The sequence below is a fragment of the Micromys minutus genome, assembly GCF_963924665.1.
Source record: "Micromys minutus genome assembly, chromosome: 32".
NCBI lineage: Eukaryota > Metazoa > Chordata > Mammalia > Rodentia > Muridae > Micromys > Micromys minutus.
Genome location: NC_137967.1, coordinates 15,636,055 through 15,660,133, shown reverse-complemented (window position 1 = coordinate 15,660,133; position 24,079 = coordinate 15,636,055). Strand labels below are relative to the sequence as shown.

The window sequence follows — 24,079 nt, the reverse complement described above, 5'->3', positions numbered from 1 at the left end:
ACCTCTGCCCGACACCTCATTAGCCAAAGTGCCTGTGTTACAACATGGACTTGAGCCCTTCAGATAGCTGAAGGCTCCCAGGCCAGCTCTCAAGAACGCATGGAGATGCTCACACAGATCCTCCTTCTCCAGAGTTATTTCTGGGCTTATTAAAAAGCAACAGTCAAGAAAACCACACCCAATCTAGGTTGGCTGCACTCTCATCGAGCAAATCTCAGACCAGGATTAATTCTTTGGCTGGTTTCAAACCTTCAATTTCAAAGCCATCTAGTTTGTGCTTGTCTACAAAGGAATGTTACTGGGCACCTCCCACTAGCAGCACAGAAAACAACTCCCACTACAGTCGTCACCTGCTCCTTGAGACAAGCCATATATAGCCAGCCGACTTCAGAAGGCCTCGATCAACTCTACTTCCCACCACTTAATTCCCAGCACAAACTTTAGCCAAATGCCTCTCTCCTACCTAAGGGTCCAGGGAACCATGAAGTGAGCTATGAAACCAGATTCGCCAGCTCTCTCCTCACCACACCCCACCCTCTGGATGTGATGTCATGAGGTGCCTGAATCCCAAGCTTCACCAAGAGACCAAATGCTCCATCCTTCTGGAATAGCCAAAAAGGGGGAAAGCCCAATTTGGTTCTCAGATCTGCTATTCACAGGCTAGGTGGCCTGAGGCAAGCCAGGCCCCCTTCTCCCCAGGTTGTATGTATGTACTGAGTGCATGAGAGGCTAAACTGAAGGAAACTTTTATGAGCTGGTGTGCCATCTATACCAGCATCAAACACAGTTTTTGAGATGTCCCTCTTGCCTGGGAGCCTCCCAAGGGTAGGGCTGGTTCTGGTCTTTACGACGCTGTGTGCTCTGTGCCTAAAATGTTTGAGAACAATTTTTTTGGGTCATATTTAGACCAAAATCCAAGACCCTCACGAGGGCCTGGTTCTGGGTGTTCTATCCATCTTGCCCCTAGACATGTGGCCTATTTCTTACCTCTCACCCGCCTTCCCAGCCTCACTTCGCCTTAGAAAGAGCATACCTTAGAAGACTACATTACCTGAAAGTTGTGTGCTGGGTTGCACTGTCAGCTCCACAAGGACAGGAGGCCTAATATATTCCCACCACTTTAACAAACAAAACAACAAGAAATCGAGGCTGATAAGATGGTTTCTCCCACCCTTCTCCAGGTCACTGCTATCCTTTCTCCATTCATTCTAAATTTACCAAAAGGATACACTGGGGGAGGGTACAAGCCCTTATAAAACTGGGTGTGGTGAGTGTACATCTAGAACCCTGGCACCCAGCTAAGGCAGGATGATCTAAAACCTGAATCCAGCCTGGTCTACACAGCAAGTTCCAGGCCAGTGAGGGGTATTAAATTGAGACTCTTGTCAAAACAAATACAAACCTCTCTAAAACCTCACATAATACTGCTATGTAATCCACACGGCTGGCATCAAAGACCACTAAAGAAGCCCCTCCGCATTGGTCCCCTCTTTGTAAGAGTCTCTGGCAGGCCAGTAGCTGATGAAGTCCCTGTGTCCAGACCCTTTTCTGGATGCACAGTCCTCTCCCTAGGCAGTTTCCGTGCACACGGAAGTGGTGAGCAACGAAAAGCATTGAAACCATTTTCCCCCCCTGGCTATTTCTAGGCACACAAGGAACATTTAAGGACTCAAGGCCAGCCTGAGAAAACAATCGAATCAGGAAATACTCACCCGCTCAAAAGCAACAGAGCCCAAAAAAAGTCAAAAGTTGAGGGCTTTGCCTTGGTGGAGACATTTCCTGGCTTTTCTCAGGCAGCTTGGACAAAGTTTGATGAAGACAGTGGGGGCCAATAACAGAATTAGCACAGGATTCAATTAAGAGCTTAGAAAAAAACCTATTTCTTAGGGTTCATGTCCATTCTTCATCAAGAGTCAACCATCTGAGTGCCTACTATATCCTGCTTTCCAGAGGCTTATCAACTCAACAGTAGGAAGCATGGCGCTACAGTGTTTCTTCAACCCAGGGCTTCCCAAACGTACTGTAAACATCTTCCGGGTCAAAACTAAAGGGTCAATCCTAAACAAGTATTCTTGCCCATGTCATTTCTGTGTGGATTCTGGCAGGCTGTGTGAAGCCTGCTCTCCAGGCTACTGTGGGTGCAAACAGCTGCTTATGTGTGTGTACACGTGCATATGTGTGTACACGTGCACGTATCTCAGGCCCTCTGGACAAGCAAACGAGAATACTTCCCACAGGGTCAGAGCCTAGGAAGATGTGTTTGTATGAGAGAAGCATACACATTCTTGAGAAGCCACATCAATTACCTGAGGTAATGAACTGAGTCCACACCAGCGTAACGCTGGGCATTTCTGCCCTCACCTTTTTTTAACAGGCCAGCCACTAAGGAAGACAAGGAATGGATTCTTTCCCTCCGATAAGAGGATTCTGAAACAGCAGTTCAAAGGAAAGGTGGCAACAGGGCCAAGTGTATAAAGCATGTGGCAGGCATCGTGGTAAGCAGTCTACAGAAAGCTACTGTGGGTTTCAGTATTTGGGTTAAGACTTGAATTATGACAGCAGTGGGGGACACACACCTTTCATCTCAACATTACTTTTAAAAGTTATTATTTAATCATAGGCAGAGGAAGGCAGATCTCTGAGTTCAAGGTCAGCCTAGTCTATAGACTGAGCTCCAGAACAGCCAAAGCTGCAGAGAAAGAGATAGATAGATAGATAGATAGATAGATAGATAGATAGATAGATAGATAGATAGATAGATAGATAAACTGTCCTATAAACTAGAACTCTAGCTTCTTGGAAAATGACATCCCAGGACCTAGTCTCACCTGGCAGCAATCAGTGAGAGTTACCTGGAGATGCAAAAGCCATTCCACCTTTTTGTGGGGTGGGTCACCATTATATCCTAATATAATCCAGGACCACAGTCCCTCATCCCCCCCAAGAATGCACATCTATTCCCACAAGAGTACCCCAAAGGAGAGGCCTCCCAACTGAATGACCAGATCCAAGATGGAAACACACCTGTTCTGCCTTTGATAAGGGACTGAGGGTGGAGTAGCCTGGGCTCAGCCTCTAGTCTCCTTTGACTTCTATGACATTATGCTCCCACCTTCTACAGACTAGGGGCCCAGAAGTGTGTCTCAAACACTGCATTTCCTCAGGGATGCAAGAGATAGTCCAAGCACCCTGTTCACATAGTGGGACTCAGAGGCTGGGGTAGGGCACAAAAAGAAACCTGTGCTTAGAGAGGCTGGGATAGGGCACAAAAAGAAACATGTGCTTAGAAAAATGGTACAAACACCAGACATCTTGGCTCGGTCCCTTCCAACTTGTCCCTTATCTAGTGTCCCTTTCAACTTGTGTTAAGAGAGAACAACTATTTTCACATAGATTAGAGAAGCCCTATGTTTCCATGCATCAAAGGCTGAGTCTTGGCTGTAATGGCCTTCCCCAACCTCCTGTTTCAAGCTAACTGCCAACTCTTCCCTGCTGGGGAGACACACACACACACACACACACACACACACCCCACAGAGAGGATATGAACCACAGGAAACTTCCATGGCTTTAATCCTCACACTTCCTTCTAAGGCTGTCTGTTAGGAGGAGCATACCAACTGTATCCGGAACCTGCATTCACTTTAGAGGCCCAGCTCCATCCAGAAAGAAGACTATGCAAAGCATGAAAGGAGACACCACATTATAGCCCCACCTGGGTGACTGCCTGTGGTTTGTCTGGAATTCCAAGGCTCAGGCACTTCCCTGATCTTCTACATAAATAGCGGGCTTGCCTGTGCTGCACTAGTGTCCTGACACAGGCTGCTCTGAGTTTACGTTTGTTGCTTTCACTTCAAGGCTGTGTCTGTCCCTCTGTTAGACTTCCAGTCAGGGAGAAAATGACAAGACGCTCAGAGACAATCCAGACGGCTCCTGCAGGCGCATGGAAGATTAACAAAGTAAGGATGCCAACTCACTGGCACTGAAATGCTTTCTGCGGAAGAAGCGGATGTATCAATCTAGTTTTGTGCCGGGTTCCATCCTTCCTGATGCAGGAGGGAGAAGCTACCTCTTACTCCGCCAGCAGAACTGCCAGTTCACAAAGCACCCCAAGAGAGGGCTGTCTCTGGAAACACAGCATTCTGAGGAGAAAGACTAGTAACAGTGTTTTGGGTTTTTCTTTTTCTTTAATTAGAAAAACTGAATCTAAAACACACTTTTGGGGGGGGGGAAGTCGTCCTTCTTTCCTTTCTTTTGGGGGATGTTGACATGGTTTCTCTGTGTAGCCCTGGCTGTACTGGAACCTACTTTGTAGACTAGGCTAGTCTCAAACTCAAAGAGATCTACCCGCCTCTGCCTCCTATATTGGGATTAAAGATGTGCCTCACCATGCTAATTTAAGACCCTCTTACAGTTCTCTTCCATTTGATGTGCTTAAAAAAGAAAAGACTGGGCTGAAGAGATGGCTCAGCAGTTAAGAGCACTGACAGCTCTTCCAGAGGTCCCTGAGTTTAATCCCTAGAATCCACATGGTGGCTCACAACCATCTGTAATGGGATCTGATGTCCTCTTCTGGTGTGCCTGAAGATAGTGCACTCACATAAAATAAATAAATCTTAAAAAAAAAAAAAAAAAAGGACTGACAGATAGATATTCCCACCCTTCCCCCTCTCCCCACAACACACGCACATAGCACCCCCCCCCCCCCCGGCCAGATGTTTGGTGGTGTCAACTACAGCCATGGCTCTAAGCCTCCCAATGCTTTGAACTCTACAGTTTGTGCTGTGGTGACTCCCAAACATAAAATTACTTTGCTGCTACTTCACAACTGTAAATTTGCTGTTGTGAATCATAATGTGGATGGGTATCTCCTGTGAAAGGCAGTTGGACACCCCCCCCACACACACACAGAGGGATTGAGACCCACTGGTTGAGAACTATAGATCTAGAACAATGACATCATCTAGGTTTTGGGTCCTTGGCAAGGGTCATAAATATTGTTCACACTGAGTTTCCTGCAAAGGCTCCAAAGACAGGAAACCAGCCCCGTGCTTCAGTCCCTTGCCTGATCTGAGCCATCCTGTCAGGGCAAAACAAAGACTTTTTGTGTTTTTCTTTTACTTACACACACACACACACACACACACACACACACACACACACACACACACACACAATTTGCCTGTACTTTTAATGAGCACCTTAATTACAAGCTAAAGAATTAGATCTATTTACGGATGACCTCATGCTTGCTGTAATTAGCAATGTGAAAAGAGCTGGCACATCCCTATGCTGGTTCTTTCCTCTCCTCCCCCCAACCCCAGTTCAGGTTAATTAGGAAGCTTGACCTTCCAAAACAAGCTGCTCTGGTCAGAGAGCCCCTCACAGAGAGGATTGGTCTTCCCTCTCCTTAGTCCAAAATGGGTAGGACTTCAGGAGGGTTTGACTTGCCTGGGATAATGATGCAGGCGAGGTGACAGATTTCTGAGGGGCCCCACTCTAACACTGAAGATAATTTAACCCTGGCACAGTAGAGGGTAAGAACACCACTCAGGGGCCAGTGTTTGGATCTGCACGGTTCCCATGCTTGCTCCCGCTGACTCTGTGCTTACTGTTCTGATGTGTAAACCCCACACCAAAGGTACGGCTGACTCAGGCTGCTACTTTCCACATACTTTTTTTCGTGCTAGAGGAGTGTCAATAGCCTGATTTGGAAAGTTCGAGCCGGGTGGCCCTCCCTCAGGGTCCAGCCTGCTGCCAACAATAGGAGCTCCAGAGAGTGGCTGTGCCTGTACAGCCACCCCCCACCCCCACCCCAGTCAGTTGTCACTCTGCTGTAACATTTTCCAAATTTGCTGTGGGCCTGCGCCCTGTTAGGGGAGAGGCTGGGAGGCGGACATTCTCCTCATTCTTTTGCCTTATTAGGATGTGGATTTGATTGCTTTGGGGGGGATAGGGGCTAAGTCAAGGAATGGCATCAGGAAGTGACCCCTGGAAGGGGGGTTGGGAAGGAGTGAGATGAGCAGCAGGCATGAGAATTGGGGGGGGGGGCAGAGTTCTGCTAAGCCCCCTGGAGCCCCTTGCTCAGGGTTGACATTTGAGTATAAGCTCCAGTGTACCTTGTGGCCCTGTGTGACAGTCTTTCAGGGCAGTTACTTGGGGGTTATCAGTAGGAAACTTTCCTGCTTCTACATCCCTTAGAAAAAAATGGCTCCTGATTGCAAGTGATCATGGAGGGGGGTTGCTTCTAACATGAGGTCATAGGCTTTTTTTTTTTGCTTTGAAGAAAGGGGACTGGAGGAAAACCTGGGGAAAAGACTCTCAGTTGACAGCAAACTTGGCAAACTGTTGCACTGGTCATGGAGAAGTCTTGCTGATACTGTCTGTAGCTCATCCAGACACAACTGTTCAGGACTCAACTCTGAAACAAGAAGCCACATCCCGGATAATAAGGCCCAGATGGACTCAGAGGGTTAGGCTGTGCCACCTGCAACCCAGTGTGTGTGTCACCACTTGATAGAGGGTGCTCACTTCAAGTCACAGGCAGGGTTTAGGCTCTAGAGCTCCCAGGGGGGGGAACTAAAGAAAAGGGGGTGATGCTGGATTTTCTACTGTGCTGCCCATTTCAAGAGCCCTTTCAACCCCTTTGAAGAGGAAACCAAACAGCAAACACTGCCTGGATCCAAGATGGAGTGCTTACAACCGGCTTCTGGATCACTGTTTGTCCTGGTTAATGCTCAGAATCGCCTGTGAAATAAAGAGATGCCCTTTCCAATACAACACTGAAACTTAACCCCTGATCCCTGCCCAAGAGCAAATAGCAGAAAAGCAAGAGTGGATGTGTTGTCCAGCTCTAATTTCTCCCCAAAACAGCTCTGAAGCACCCCCTCCCACCCACATATTTCACTGCTTTCTACTTGACGAAAGGATAGCGGACAGGGGTATCAGAGGGATTCACAGTAACGCTGCCTCCCAGGGTGCAAACACTGGGGTGAAGTACCATCTGGGCTGGTGTCTAGTGAGAAACTAAGGGTGAACAACCAACTCACTTGCCCAGCAAGCATCCCTCCCCATAGAAGCCTGGGTCAAATTAATAAATACTTTCTTCTTGGGTACATATGTACACATGTGTGTATAATATGTTCATATGTAACACAGGCTAGCACTGAACTGGGGAAATCCCTGCCTCTGCCTCACAAGTGCTGGGATTACAGGCATATGCTACCACACCTGGTTCATGCAAAAATATTTTGCAACTTATATCCCAGGAACTTCTTTTCAAAATAGGGGTTAAACAATACATTCCCCAAGCACAAGCATGAATCTCAGGTCCCCATTTGATACAACAGTGGCCTTTCTAACTTCTCTGCCTTTCATGAAAGGGAGAAAGGGTACCCCATAAAGACTGTCAAGCGGCTTTAACTAGATGCCTGAATATGTAGAAAAGGAAACAGAAACTGGTTATGTTTCTCCACCCTCTGGACCTAATGGCACCAGGCCACAGTGACTACCTCAAAGCAGGTAACATGCACCACCATCCCCACCCCTACTGGATCGCCCACAACAAACCTACTAATCCCAGGTGGAGGAAGAGGAGGAGACAAAGCACTACCAGGTAAGTGCAGCCCTTTCTGCGTGAGTGGAGCTGAAGTATGAGCTTCATGCATCATCTGCATGGGAAGATGCCACTTGGACAAAGGCTCAGCTAGTGACGCTAGCCTTATCTTACAGAGGCCAGAACACTGCCCAAAGATGTCAGTTTATGAAGCTCATCAAGGGCACTACAGTGTCTGAGTCACACAGTTGGCCATGAGCAACTGAATAAGGAAGGCATTTAAAAACAAACCAGCAAACACTCAGTCAACTGATTCCTGGGAATGGGATCTCCTAGGTTCCTTAAGCCAGCTCTATTTCTGGGCACTGCAGGGGCAATACATCAACTACAGAGTGCTCCGCAGGCCAGCCCGCCAGAGGAAGCTGCACTGATCTTTGAGATCATCAGACGGAAGGCAGTAACTAGGGTTGAGTGGCAGTCTGCACCAAGAGGCAGTGTGCAGCCTTGCACAGGACGTGGAGACACTACTGGACATACAAAAGATGTGTCCCTATTATTTATGTTTGTTTTTGAGACAGGTCCTCTCTGTCTGTCCTACTGTCCTGGAGCTCACTCAGAGGGTGGGCTGGTCATGAACTCAGAGATCCAGCACACCCAGCTTCTTGTTTGAATTTGAGAGTGTCTCATTTAGTCCACTAGGAAGCTCAGGATGACCTTGAACTTCTAATATTCCCAGTCCTCCTAAGCACAGGGATCCAGGCGTTCATTAACTTATTCAGCTCTGCTGAACCCTGTGAAGGATGACTACTGAAGTCTGACGCCAGCCCCAGCTACAGAGTGAGTTCTAGAGTACAGTTAGGCTAGCTGTCTAAAAACCAAAGGCAGCCAGAGCAGATTCCTACCCGGGTTTGGCCACTTACAACATCCTACCTGTAAAAAAGAAGACCCCACATAGACTTGAATTCAGAGGCTAAGGTCCTGTCACTCAGAGGGCTCTAAACACAGCCAAGCTAAATAAAGCAAGAAAGGCCTCTACCACGTGGAGGTCCCACAGTGACAATACTCACCAGGAGAAGCACTATTTGAAAGAAGCAGCTATATATGTAGGACCTTCCTCCAACTTCACCCCCAAAACTTGCCCAAAGCTCTGGTATACACACACTCACCTCTTTTATGAAAACTTCCATGGCTGACCCCACCTGTCCTCCGTCACCCCTTTCTTCTCCCGCGACACAGCTAGAGTACTGTGGACTTGACGGTGTGCAGTTTAGTGGCCTTCTAAGGTCTCATGTAGCTTTACTTTCTACCCAGATACGCTGTGAGCTCCGAGAGTATGGGCTGGGTCTCCGGTTTCTCTCATACCCCAAAGACTCTGCATGGAGCTCCACTCAGCAGAGAGGCCCGGCGAGGGCTGTTGTTCAGCCCTGGCGGTCATGTTTCTACCTGAGTACTAGACTCCAGGGCCCATGGAGCCCCAACTCAAGTTACACAAGAAGCTGGTTGGCTATAAAATGCAAACCTACTCTGTAGCCAGTGGCCCCTCATTTTGCCACCTAAGTGACCACTTTCAAGAGACCTTCCTCCACTCTACAGTTTAATGGAAACGCAGCTTTGACACATCCCAAAAAAATAGAATTTTCTATCTACAGCAGTAACCTGGAGCAGGCTCAGTGTATAATAAAGCACCCACCACAGAAACTAGCTGCAGCCTGCATGAAGAGAGCACACAACAGACTCTGGCACGCTTGCCCTTCACTGCACCTTTGTGTACACTGAGTCAACTTCACCAAGAGGACATTTGTTTTCACACTAGAAGGGATGAAGGTGTGTTCTCTCTCCCTCTCTCCCCTACCCTGCCATACAGCTACTGAAAGATTTAATAAGTCACATGGGTCCTCTGCCAACAGCAAACACCGCACCATTTTCTTTCTGACTGAGGCACCCAGCTGTCTGGGCCACTAAGACAGAGCGGCCTCTACTGCTCCTTTACCTTCTGCTGACAGGGATGTCTGCTACAGGGTCTCTGGAGGGCAGGGTGAATCCAAGCCCATGCCCACAGTATGCAGGAACCTACCCTCTGATGCAGTGTGCACAAAGGCAAGAATGTTCACCGAGAGCCCTGGCTCTGTCTCTCTGCTCCTCCCTCCAGGGAGTAAAAGCCACACAACTAGTCTGACGAGCTGTGTCTTCAAATCCGGAGCCATGGGCCCAATGAGACTGCATTGTCCTGTCCTGCACTAGCTTCCAACAGGATACAAAAAGCAAAAATGCTGAGATGTAATCACCTGAAAACTCACCTCCTTCTTGAACTAGAGGAGCCCTAGACCCTCCTAACCAGAGCAAACAGGAAGAGGCACAGCAGAGTGGGCGGGAGAGGGTTACTACAGAGGAGAGGGCCTAGAAGAGCTGTTAAAACTGGGGCTCTACAGACTTGCAAGATGGGGAAAGCAAAGCGATCCCCAGAATCCACAGGGCGGGAAGCTAGGTCCAGGACAGCCAGGGCTATCCTACAGAGAAACCCTGTCATGAAAAACCAAAAAATAAAAAAACAACCAGACTTCTGACAGGGCATGGTGACAAGTGCCTGCCTGATTCCTAGCAGTTGAGAGGCAAAGGTGAGAGTGGGTGACACAGTGAGACCCCGTCTCAAAAGCCAACAGGAGGAACAACATACAGGCTTCAGGCTCCAAAGGGGCATTGAACACTGTAAGGCTTTAAGACACTTTGTGGTCTTGATGGAGCCTGGGATGGGAGGGGTTGGACCTGTCCTGTGGTAGACGTCAGGTGCAGTCACACTGCAAATCACGAGCACACACTGTGCTGTAAAACCCCAGGCTGCAGTCACCCAGGCTTTGATCAAACGCAGGTGCCTACTGCAGCGACCAGAGATAATTGAAGCCTTTGTTTGCTTTACTGGAGTGCCGTTTGGGGGTTCCCACTTTAGAAGTCAGTTCTGGTTTGGCTTGTCCAAGGAGCCCAGGAGGAAAAGGCTGCAATGCTCAGGTTCCTCACCACCTTATCAGCACTTCAGGAGACAGAGCTCTGAGGCTGCTGTGCCAAGTGGACTCTGGCACCCTGACCTTCCTCCACTGTAAGGAACAGCTAAACCACCTCCTTCACAGACCTTCCTTCCAGCTCCAGAGCCAGTCCCAATCTCCAGGCTATGGTAGAGCTTAGCAATGAGCATAAACCAGAGCCAAACCTTCGCTCCACTCTGGCTGTATCAGTTTACCTCATTGCTACATTGATTATTTGAGCTAAACACAACCATTTTCATTTCCTTTTTGAGACGGTCTCTTTTAGTCTAGGCTCACGTGAATTTATGATCCTTCTGTCTCAAACTCCTCAGTGCCTGGATTAAGGATGTGTTATTCAACCCAGTCCATGGTACCATTGCTGCATGTGTCCTGTGAGGATAAAATCTACCTCAGAGGATTACGTGCTGACTGTCCACAATATACTAAAATGCTAGCCACCATTAGTTTATAGCACACAATCCAACCTGAAATTATGGTGTCTACTGTGTGTGTCCACACTAACCTGTACAGGCACATGTAGAAGCCAGAGGCTGACATTGTCATGTCTTCCCCAATTGCTTCTCTGTTTTTCTGGGGTGTGTGTGTGTGTGTGTATACCTCATGTACCTGAGTGCCGGGAGGCCAGCAGAGGGTGTTGAATTTCCTGGAACTGGAGTTATAGGCCATTTTAAACTAGTGAACACTGGGACCCAACCTCTGGTCGTCTACAAGAAGTACAGGCTCTTAAACAAGGCTACATCTCTAGTCTTAGTTTTAAGACAGGGTCTCTTGCTGAAGCTGGAAGCTGCTCTGACTACACTGACTAGCCAGCAAGCCCTCCAAATCTGTCAGTCTCCCTGCGCACATGTACCTTGTGGTTCCAGACATATGTTGTTATGCCTGGCTTTTACATGTGTGCTGGGAACCCTAAACCAGGTCCTTACACATTGCTCACTGAACCATCTCCCCAGGCCCTACCTTACATGTGTAGCGTCACCCTCCCCACCAACCTCCAAGGCAACCGAAAACACAGAATGAGATAAAAGAAGGCCTGCACTTTTTGGTCCTCCAACTTCCTTAGTGGTCACACACCAATCCCAAAAAAGTCCCCAGAGGCCCTGGACTCTTGACAAAATTGAACCCATTAGACCCTGAACTGCCACTCCTCAGAAATCTCATTTTCCAATTATGCTTGGAATGTTTGATAGGAACAGAAATTTATTTTTAGGCAAGAAAAGTTGTCTCCTAAACTAACCCTACAGTCTTCGAGCAGGCCGTATTTGGCGAGGGTTGCCTTGGGCTTGTTTATCAAAAGGCTCAGAATTTTCTCAAGTCTACGGTAGCTTCTCAGGGAATTAGTGGCCTGTGAGTTTTCTATCTTTATGGTCAGAGCTTACTCCCATTGAGTCTTGGGCTACTCCTGTGTCACAGTAGAAACTAAGTGTCCCTTCCACACCTTCCCCAGTTTGGGGCCAAGGACCATTAACTAGGAATCCAGAAAGTGTTCAGAGTTCTCAGTGCACTGGGTTTTCTTCCATCAGTTGACCCCATCACTGAGTTATAAAGGCTGGGCACGCTGGTCTGTAACACCAGCTGAGACAGAAGGATTTCCAAGTATGAGCGGCCAGCCTTACCACACGGTAACTGAGCAGTCAGGGTTTTGTACTAGCCTTTCTCAGGAGAGGCTGACATGCTAAGGATGGAACACAGTGGTAGTCTGCAGAACATCCACAAGGCCCTCGATCTAATCTCCAGTATAAAAAAAAAAGTTTAAAAAAGTTACCAAGGCAGGTGTGTTTGGGGGAGAGGGAAGGGGAGAGAGTGTGTCTCCACACACCTTTAAACCCAAACACTTGAAAAGAAGGGGCAGACAGATCCAAGTTCTTTGTCAGCCTTGGTCCACATAGTGAGTTCCAAGCTAGCTAGGACTACACAGTGAGACCCTGTCTGAAAAGGGAGGAAGGGGAAAAGTGACTAAGAAGGCCCTCCCCTCACTGGTGTAGGTATTTCCTGACCACCCCACCAGGAACCATAGGACTGCATGACTAAAGCCAACATCTCTGAAAAAGACATCTTCATACAGGCCGTTCTGTTTTACAGAAAGTCAAATCTACCACAGTCTTGGCAGCACAGCTCAAATGATCCAAAAAAAAAAAAAAAAAAAAAAAAAGGAACTGCCTCACAACCGTGATGATGTTTACTGTCTGGACACCTTCCAGGACTTGAAAATCTGAATCATGACTGGTTCACAGACAGCCTGCAAGAAGGGCCAATTCATCAGACTGCCCTTGAACCAGCCCAGCAAGTCACTGCTTCCAGACATTTTCAATTTTGAAACAGGGTTTACTTCATAGGCCCAAACTAGAAGATTATGTTAAGTCTTAAAGTTAAAAAAAGAAAAGAAAGAGGGGGAAAAAAAAGAACAAAGAAAACCCAGCCTTTCCCAAAGCAAGCCATGTCGGCAACAGCCAGGGCCACGTTTCTCAGAGTATTTTAGCTCCATCAGGAGTTTAATGAGCCATGTGTCTTAGAGGAAAGGACGGGGGTGTCTCAGAGCTGGAAAGATGTGGAATTTTTTTAATAGTGCTCTTTATTTGCTCTTGGGGTCTGATGAGAACTTTAGAATTTTTAATTTGTGTTTGTAAAAACAGCAAAAGATAAAGACACATAGAGGGGCAGTTAGTGACTTAGGGGTAAAGCTGTCCCTTAACACACGTGAGGTCCTCGGTTCAACCCCCAGCCCTGAGACAACAAAAGGCCACATAGCTGAAATTCCAACTCTAAAAGCCTAAGAGAAAAAGACCCTAGAGTGGCCACAAAGCCACCAGCTGCTGCTATGCATATATCCCTTATCAATACAGTAGGCTGGTTCAACTCTTGTCAAGGAACGGAGCCACTCATATCCTTCTGGGCATGGCCACTGTGTAAGACGTGGGCATTTCCTGCAAGACCACCTGGCAGCATCTTTTCTGCCCAGGGGCCCCTGGGCTGGGTGCAACGTTTCCCCACATAGTAAGCATGCTGGGTTGCCATGGTGAGAGCAACTAAATACCTTCTATTCACACTAGAGAGTCAGACAAGAGTGCTAATGTGCTAATCTACACACACACACACACACACACACACACACACACACAGAGAGAGAGAGAGAGACAGAGAGAGAGAGAGAGAGACAGACAGACAGACAGACAGACAGACAGACAGAGCGCAAGCCCTGACTGATGACACTGACTGAAGACAGTTTCCAGGACTGCCTTAGCCTTTAGTGATCAAAGGCCTGTCATTCTGATACCTGAACAGACCCACAACTCCTCTTCCTGCCAGAGACACTCCCTCAAGCAACCCCGTCCTGTCATCCTTTCGTTGTCCCCCCACCCATGCTGAATCATATGCAAGCTTCCTTCCACGATGTTGTCTAACCTCAAACTAGTTTCCTCTACTTTGATGGGGAATGGGGGACACGACATTTTACTTGCTGCTGCCCCTCAGTCTGGAGCACTGTTAAAGAGACATTCTTAAATCTGCACTCTAGAGGGGCTGGAGACAACTCAGCAGTTAAGAGCATTGGCTACTCCTCCAGAGGTACTGAGTTCAATTCCCAGCAACCACATGGTGGCTCACAACCATCTGTGATGGGATCTGATGCCCTCTTCTGGTGTGTCTAAAGACAGCTATTATATAAAATAAACAAATCTTAAAAAAACAAAAAACAAAAAAACCCTGCACTAGAGAAATTTTCTAGAAAAACTCTGCCCTCTGAGTACGTGGGACTTGGGAGAAGCAGTAAGACGGGCTGCCTACAATCCACCCACTATCAGAAAACCCACTAGAAAGCCAGTGACAGACATCATTCAGCCCCACACCTTTGAGGGAAAAAGTTGAAAAAGGATAAGACAAACCACAGTGCCGCCTTTCTTTCTTCCGCAGCAGACACAAATGCCATTGTGCTGCTGGCATTCCAGCACCCCAGTCAGTCACTGGGACACCATCACAAGGATATTTCCCAAGCTGACTTCACAATGTTCCTCAGGGCAGTAACAGCCACTTCCAACTACTGCTGCCCCGTGTCCATGGCTCCACTACCAGACAAAGAATCTGTTCTGCTCCGATATTCAGAAGAAAAACATTTTGCTAAGTCCACAGGAGAGCACCAGTTTTCCTCTCAGACAGGAAAGCAGTATGCTTTATTCATGGCGGTGCCCAGGCTTCCAGCATGGAAGTCTAAGAAAACTGCCTTGGAGAGAAACCGTGTGGAGCAAGTGACAGCTCACGCTCTTATATTTACAATATAGTGGGAGTGGTAATGTGGACCTGTAATCCGAACACTCAGAAAGCAGATGCCCTCCTGGTTTACATATTATAAACCTGTCTCAGAAGATTGGGGAGGGGACCTACAGATGAAGTTTAGTAGTAACTAACTTGCTTAACAAGCACCATGTCCTGAGTTCCCGTCCCAGCATGGCATACATTAGGCATAGTGGCACCTGCCTAAAATACCAGCACAAGGGAGGGACGTGGAGACAGGAAGAAGGGTCTGAGTTCATCCTCAGCTACATCAGAGACTGTCCCAAAAAGAAAAACAGAAAACAAAAATGGGAAAGGGGGGATTGAGCAAGGATGAATCAAGTGTCATCCAATCCCGAGCAAATCTCATGGGGCATTCAAGGGACCGAATATTCCTGGGTGAGTCACTGCTGCCCACTTCCGGACATGTTTCTAGAGTCAGATGAGATAGTTGAGTGTGGCAGGGACGTTCTCTATTGTCCTTTACAGATCCTCTGCAGAGCCTCCAGCCACAAAGCTGTTACTCCCTTCTAGTCAGTCACCAGTTAACCTGGAGATTTCAGAGGTCTCTTGCCACATGGGTCTTCAATACCCACCACCACAAATCACCCTCTGAACAAAGGGAGTTGGCCTTAGGCCAGCACCTCTGGCTGGAAAAGGACCACATTGAAACTTAGCATTCTTTTGTTGTCCATGAATTTATTTTTACAGTTTCCTTTTATGTCAGGCCAGGGAAACCAAATCTGTCAGGCACCATACAGATTTCCCCTTTCTAAAAAAGGCTTTTAGTGTAAGCATAGTGGTGCATACCTTTAATCCCAAGACTCAGGAGGCAGAGGCAGAGGCAGAGGCAGGTGGATTTCTGGGAATTTCCAGCCCACCTGAGGCTACATAGTTAGACCCTGTCTCAAAAATTTATGTAGCCCAGGCTGGCCATAAGCTCAGCAGTAGCTGAGAATGACTTTCAACTCTTTCTCCTCCTGCCCCACCTCCCAAGTACTGGGATTACAGGCATGTGCCAAGTCATGCCCACTTTTTCATTTGTTTTTAAAACCTAAAAACTCAAATGGACCTTTCAAGGTATTTAATAAGTATTAAGATAAACATGGGCATGGAAGAGTCAAGGAGACTTACGTGCAGAGACTATCTGGGTCAGTTTCTTCATGCACACATGCATGTCACCTCACTATTGGTTGGGGGTGGGTGGTTGGGAGAGGTCATTACAAGAACAGAGGAGCAAGTACAGCAGGTGGCAAACACCAAGTCCCAGTAAGGTCAGTCTACAGCTTTTCAGGTAACATTTCAATACATCATAGCTAAGAAAATGGCCACCAGCCACCAGACTCCCCGGTAACTGTGGCTCAAACTAACTACTGAGGACTTTCTGTGGGCAGTCTGCTAGGTACACAAGAGAAGGATGTGGAGAGGAATTAAAAAAAAAACACACACACACACAACTAAGAGGCATATAGCATCAAGATAAATGTCTCAGGGACTTTATAATTCAGGCAGACTGGTCCTGGGCTAAATTCCCAAGTACTCTGGTTGGTCTGTTCATCTATACAGACAGAGATGCTACTTTCTGCCGCCCCTCCGGGTCAGATGGTTTGGGCAACTTTGTCTCTAAAAAGAGGTTACAATTGAAACTAGTTGTTTCTCTTTAATTCAATGACATTAAACTCTAGATATCTGGGCAACAAGACTAAAATGTTACTCATGAATCTTCTTTAAGTGTTAAGAGCTGTTCTGCCACTTCCAGATACTTTGTAACAAATCCTGACACCTGCATTGCAACACTTTAACTATTTTTTCTGGTAAGTCGTCTTTGATGTTCTAACCTAACTAAAAGGACTCTAATCTCGAGCTCTCAAACTACCCAGTATAAAGGCTTCTTTCACTGGTCCAGGAAAGATGTTTATTTTGTATCTGCTTTCATCTCTCCTTAATAGGTCAGTGTCTCAGTTACCTTGGCCTTTGAATTGCCAACCTGCTATATCACTAGCCTCTTATTTCCATGAGAAAGTGAGAGGGAAAAAAATCGTTAACATCGTAACAGGAGTGTTTTTGTTATTTTGTAAAACTAAACACATAAATAAAGGCAACAGAAGGAAACTGAGGGAAGAGAGCTAGCTGAATGCTGAGAACAGAGACAGAGAAAGCAAAGGAAATAAGAATAAGCAGGTGGACACTCAGCAAGAACATGCAAACAGGGCTGGGAGATCCGCATCTAGATATTTAGGCTATTCAGAAAACCTGAATGAGTGGGACCACAGCAAACAGCTGTTGGCTTACTTTCTCCCCCTCAAGATACCAGGAAGGCAATTTAAAAAAAAGAAATCTGGCCAAAGGCTTGTATAATGTCCAGCACGCTATAAATCCTAGGCAAAACCTAGTGTTCGTCTCAACAACCTCACATTCCTTGGGCATTCCCAAATTAATGTTTTTTTGGCTCCCTCCTCCTAGCTGTCATCTACTAGACAGCACTGCCAGATAACCTGTACTACACACTCACTCGACCCCGGAGAGGCTGCTGTCTGGCCAAAGTCAGCCATAGGCAGAGTGCGTGTTGAAATGGCAGAACTCTCCGTACCTTCCTGTTAGGTTTAGACTTGGAATTCAAGAGTAGGCCCTGCTCCCAGGCAGTGCGATGAAGTGAGGCTACATCGTTAACTGACCGCCCTGCTAGCCTCTCCCTCACTTCCTGGTGGGCTTTCTGTAGCTGGGTTTTTTTGTTTGTTTGTTTTTTCTTTTTCTAAATGTAAGACAGGGTAAAGACCCTATATAGCCTTAACCGGCCTTGAACTCATTTCTAATCCTCCTGGCTCTGGCTCTAGTTGAGCTGATATTACAAACATGTGCCACCATGCTCAGCTAGTCTTATTAAATAACACAGGCTTGCCTTGATTAGGTCATCCAGACTGGCTTCTAACTGTCGGGGATCCTCCTGCCTCAGATTACAAAATGCTGGGATTACAAACCGACTCCTGGGTCATTCTTTTTTATTTTTAGGGTTTTCTCCTTCTAACACTTTCACCCAACTTTCCCCACAAGGCCAGGCAATTGGCTGCCATTAAATGAAAGCCTTTAGCATGACTTTCATTCAACTGGAGAATGAGTCAGTTCCTGCTGCCACAGAAACCGCCCAGCTGGTCTCAGAACCAGAGCGGGTGTTTTAAAAGGTAAAAGGCAACCCCCTCCCCAGCACATACCCTGGACCGCCTAGGAACAGGTGGAGCAGTAGATGCCACTCCAAGGTCACAATCAGATCGCAGCTCTCAAGTGTGAAGAAACCTTACCCTTCCAGCAACTTTTCATTTCTCTTTCTTGCTTTTTGAAATAAAGGTCTCCCCGCATTTGCTCATTCTGGCAGGCCCTGAACTCAAGCTCTGCCTGACTCAAGATCTTGAGTGCTGGGCTTCCAGGAGAACACCACACATTTTCCAGGAGGGCGGGAGGAACAGGATCCTGGCAGCTGAGATGCTTCCTCCTCTCTTCTCCCAAGAGGGCACACACAGCATATACTCACCCAGCTCACATACTTAGCTTGTTTCCAGAGGACAACTCAGTTTGACTACTTTTTTTTTTTTTTTTGTAAGTATGTTATTTAATTTTGAAAGCTGCTAAGGAGCTGTTAGTCTTAGCTGGCTCCTTAGAGAGGAGCAGTTAAGAGTAATGGAGCAAACACCAGATGGCTACTTTGGGTCCTTCATCATCAGTCCAAAGAAAAATGGCGGTAGGTAGGGGGAGAAATGACTTTACAGAAAAACAAAACACTATCAGAGCTTTCAAATAATTAACTCACATTTAATACAGCCTGAGCCAAAGGTCAGGGTCTAAACTCTGAGGTCTGCAAACAATGGCGTGCCAATGAACACTCAGCCTCAGAACAAGGCATTTCCTCTTGTTGTGTGACCTTTGGGGGTAACTCTCACCCTTCCACAAGATCAGGAGATGTTCTGGAAATCACTTTAAGAGAGTGGTCTTCAGTCACATTATCCTAAGGGTTAGTCAGGTCTGATTAGCACTTGGATGGGACAAAGTAGGAAAGGGAAACGGGGACTCTTAATTGCTCCAAGAATTTGTTTACAGGCCTTAGTTAGTTCCATGCTACTCAGGAGGCTGAGGCACATGGATCACCTGAGTCCAAGATTCGGGGAAAACCTGAACATAAACCTAGACTAAAACAACAATAATGAAATATTTTTAAAAAACGAGCCCAGTCCCCTGTCCTCCCGAAATGTTCAAGGCTGCCCTGTGAAACACCTGTCACATAACCTCCTTATAGATAATACCTTGGGTATAGGGGCTCCTAGAATTCAGGGTGAAGGGTTTCGGGTAATGAGCCAACTCCTGCTTCAGCTGTTGTGGCCACAGAATTTTAGAGTGTGTGAACAGGTACATACAAGACTTCCATTCTCCCTGTGGTGGGAGAATCTACATGCCTTGGAGAGGCAGGAGAGGCCTGTCATTCACATTCACAAAAGTTGCACTGGAACATAGGAAAGGCCCAGTAATAAAACAAAAAAGGAAAGTCCTAGCCATCCTGTTGGGGGTTGGGTTGGGGGCTCTTGTTAAGGATAAAAAGCATCGACCGGTATATTCCCTTCATAACTCCTTCCCCCATGGCACCAGGGATCTTAGCCTGTGCAGGACAGGGTGTAGAGGTGAAGCAATACTTTTCCCCTAAAGAACAGCTAAGTGTAAATATTTGCTGGAGGAGGTTATAAAGCAAGCACACACTAGAGCAAGGGCCTTACAGAGCCGCTGAAGCAACTTTGGAGAACACTGTGAGCCACCCTGTTCCTCAACCGTTCCTGGCTGGGAAAAAAAGGGAACCAGGAAGGAGCAGGGGAAAGTGACAAAGGCAGCCATGAGGGTTCTGGTGAGTCCTGGTTGGTTCCTGCCCAGGGTCTGAATACATACCAGCCTCACCAAGTGTGCTTGTAAGCACACACCCTAGCTCCCCTAAAGAGTGCAATAGGAAAAAGGGGGGGGGGAGGCACCAGAGATCAGTATTTGTGAGAGGATGGCCCCTACTCCTATTATATAAAGAAAAGGGTGGGGGTGGGGTGGCACTTTCCCTAAACATTAGAAAATAAAGATCCAAGACATTCTCAAAGCCGGTGCTGTGACCCCGTTTCCTTCCAACTTTCCAAGTCTTTTGGCAACTTTCAACCTTTTCCAATCTCACATGGCCTCAGGCAATAAATAATTGTTGAGATCCAGACTAGATCTTCCCTTGCCTTTCAAAAGGCATTCACTCCTCAGCTATTTTACACTCCCACTTTAGGTTAAAAAAAAAAAAAAGGTGTAAGACACCATCCTTACACCACTGCTTCCACCCCGTTAATGACTACTGAGAACACAGACGCTGACGTGACTGAGCCAAGGTTACCCCAGGTCCCACCTCAGGCTTCCCAGGCACATCAACCCTCCAGATTGGGTGACTGGGCCCAGCCATATAGCAATTTCCTGCCCCCCCCGGGGGGGGGCGTCTGGGAAATGTAACCAAACCGGCTCTCTCCCACACCCTCAGGGGCCCGCTCCCAACTCCCAAAGTCCCAACTCCATGTGTATCCCGGCTGCAGAGTCACCAAAAGCACACTTCTGATCGCCCTCGGAGCAAGGGTCTCTTCTCCAAAAGCCACACAGCGCCCATTTTCCAAGTTACAAATCTGGAAAAATCTCAAACCTCCAGAACACATGAAACCGCTTCTGATTTCAATTTTAATTTCCCTCCCTCTTCACACACTTGTGAGCCACCCCCCTACATTCTCACCCACTCTTCCTGCATATACTCACACCCTCTCTCCCATCACTCCGAGCTTCCCTCTCAACCACCCGCAACACATCACCACCCCTGGTCTCTTACTCTGACCTCCATACTGCGGCTTCCCATTACCACTGCCTCCACACGCCTCCACACCATCAGAACATACTATTTTAGTATTCCTTTACCCACCCTCTCCATCCAAAGACCCTACTCTTCCAGGACACGCATTTCCTCCTCGCCCAACTAACCGCCCTTTCTTTCTCAGCCTCTGCATCACCCAGGGCCTTTCTAAACAGACTTCCATTTTCCCAAACTAACCTCCTCCCATTATCCTCCATTCCTGCTCCTACTGTCTCCCACTATTCTCACTCTTGCTGAACTATTCCCCCGTGGGCCTGGAATTGTTTCACCACCTGTCCCTTCTTCAAAGCACACACAAGCACTCTTTTGGGCCTCCCCATCTATTCTAATTATGCCCCTTATCCTCTTCCTTTTAACAGGACGGCACCCTCAGTAAACCTCACCCCCTTCACAAACATTTGTTCCTAGGCCCCTAACTTCTGCCCAACACACCTACCTTCTCATACCCCTAGTCCCATCAGACCACCTTAACACCTAGCCACTTCACACCCCAAGCCCATGTAGACTCCTTGGTCCTCCTTCCTGTCTCAGAATTCCACAATCCTCTCCCTTAGTGCCTGCCCCTTTACCTTCCCTGATTCTTCTAGAACCACCCCGCAATACACACACACACACGGCTTCCAACAATTCCAATCTCTTCTTCAGACTCTCTGCACTCCAGACCATCTCCTCCATTCTGGGATTCCCAAACCACCAAATATACTATCCAGGTTTAGCATTTCCCTTCCCGGATCCCACTGCTTGCCTGGGTTCTACCAACGTTTCCTCTGACCCTACAATCTCGCCTTAAAACCCGGTTCCATTTCAAACCCCCCCACCCCCGAATCATCATCTCGTTTGCCCCAGTTTCCCCGAGTCTCATACCTGGCCGCCACTTCCCCCTCCCCCTCCAGATTCCCAATTGCTTCCTTAAGCTCTGTAATCCCTCTCCGGCACTCCAACCCCGTTCCCGGTCCCGCCGATTGTTTCCCAGGACCCCCCTCCAACCCTCCCCGCCCCGCGCAGGACGCCATCCAGCCCGGCTCACGGGCCGCGCACCTTGCGCTGCTGCTTCTCCCAGGCTGGGTCCAAAAGCAGGTCCCGGTCCCAGTCATCCTCCTGGGCCATGTAGTCGCCCATGCTTCCGCCGCCGCCCGCGCCATTGCCGCCGCTGCTCGGGCCGTACTGGTACGCCTGGTTCGCCGCGTGGTAGTCCACCATCCCGCCGCCTTTCGCTAGCCCGCCAGCCGGTCCGCTACAGCCTCAGCTCCCGCCCCTGTGCCGGAGCCTCCGACTCGGCCGTCTCTTCAGCAGCTTTCAGCCCGCCCAAGACTGACGCCTGCGCAGTCCACTCGTCGCGCCTGCGCACTGCGCCGCCACCGCCGCCGCCCTCCCGCGCGCGCGCGCACCTGGGGAAGCGAGCCCGGCCCCCCCGGGCGCTCCGCGCCGGCGCAGAACGCACCTCCGGCCGCCCGCCCAGCGTGGGATCCCAGGCGCTTCTCTAGCGGGCACGCGCGCGTCACCCCCCGTGTGGGCGGGGCCCAAGTCATGAATGATTCATAAGGCGAGGCTCGTCATCCGGCTTTAACCTGTTTCGGTGTGGAATGTGCTCCCATTCAGCCATTCAGACATAATCAAGATTTATTTGGTGATCTACTGTGTACGAGACCGTGTTTTCTGTCTTGGCACCCCCACCCTTTTGAGACTCTATGCTATAAACCTTGCACGATGGTACACGGGGTCTCTGTTCACAGGCCGCTAAGATTGAAAGACTGATAACATATTGGAGCTTAGGTTACACGGGGAGACCCGTCTTAAATTAAACAAATAATCGAGCTTAAAACTGAGCATGGTGACACATACCTTAGATCCCAACTGGAGGCGTGGACAGACGGAATCAAGGCCAGACTTGGCACACAGCGAGTTTGAATCTAGTGTGGGCTACATGAAGACCCTGCCTTTAAAAAAAAGAAAAGAAGAGGAACTCTAGGATGGGCTGGATTTATAAAGTCTCCAGGGTAGGTTTCGTGGAAATGGTTAGATATTTATAGATACCGAAAGATTCACAAAATAGACTTTGAGTTAGATTATGTGCAGCCATTTTCCAACTACAGACAGCATGATAAGCCTGGTCAGTTACCAAATGACTAACTTTGTTGGAGAGACGGGCAACAATAAGAAACATGGAAACCAGGCATGGTGGTGTATTAATCCCAGCACTCAGGAGAATCAGGCAGAGTTTAAGACCAGCCTGGTCGACAGTGAGTTCTAGGACAGCCAGGAGAGAGGGGAAGAGGGAGAGCGTGCAGAGGAAGAGAAAGGGAGAAAAAGAGAAACACATAGAAAAAGAATAGCGCTTCATTAACAGCCATCTGATATCCAAAGTGCTCAACTCCATCTTGAAAGGTGACTTCCTGCTTCTAGCTGCTCTGGGAACCTTCCTCCTTTACAGGGTTTCTTAAAAGGAGGCAGTCAGCACCCACCACTCCAACAAGCCTTCTTTCCACTCCCCACCCCCTCCTTCTGTCTCCAACCTCAGTTTGTTATTGTCATTTAGGTTTGATTTCTTTTAAATTTACATGTATTTATTGTGTGGGGCCGAGGTGCACATGTCTCTCGTGGAGGTCAGAGTTGACCCTGTCTTCTACCATGGGGTCCTAGGGGTCAAACTCAGCCTGATCAGCTATGCTGTAAACTCCTTAACAAGGGAAGCTTTTGGACGTGTTGGCTTTGTTTTGTTTGAAACAGGGTCTTAGGTAGCCCAGGCTGGCCACTAACTCACTACGAAGCAGATGACCTTTGGCCACTAATCTACCTCCTGCTACCTCCTAAACTCTTGTCTCTTTTCTTTTGTTTTTTCTTCCCTTCCCTTCCCCCCTCCTGTCTTTTTTTTTTTTTTTTTTTTTTTTTCCTAACAGGATCTCACTAGCCCTGCCTAGTGTGGAACTCAGAAGAGCCATATACTTAGTAGTGTGCTATTGGTCATACACCAGAGTCAGACCACAGCCCTCCCTCCTCAACTCAGAACCTCCTGTGTCTCCACCACACTTTGAAGTCAGAAAAGCCAGGACAGGCTGCTGGGGTTTGCTTTTTCCTGGTCTAGACCCCGCCCTTCCTTAGCCATTAAAACAATTTTTATTAGTTAAAACTCAGTGTGATGGTTCACAGGTAAAGGTCCCGGTGGTCAAGGCTGACAACTCTAATTCAGTCCCTGAGACACATAAGGTAGAACCATCTCTCAGAAGTGGTCCTCCGACGTCCAAGTAGGCCTTTTTACAAAATAAAACATCATGAATTTAAATATTTAAATACGGAAAAAATAATCTCACA

The 24,079-nt window shown here is 47.9% G+C and overlaps 1 protein-coding gene across 1 annotated transcript in view; it reads right to left on the bottom strand.

Moving 5' to 3' along the window:
- Window positions 1-22,065, bottom strand: part of ACTN4 (actinin alpha 4) — a 64,777-nt gene extending 42,712 nt beyond the window's left edge. Inside the window, exon 1 of the mRNA XM_080908293.1 lies at window positions 21,809-22,065. Coding sequence (XP_080764419.1) covers window positions 21,809-21,970 — 162 coding nt within the window. The 5' untranslated portion in view covers window positions 21,971-22,065. The remainder of the gene's footprint in view (window positions 1-21,808) is intronic.
- Window positions 22,066-24,079: the final 2,014 nt, after the last annotated feature.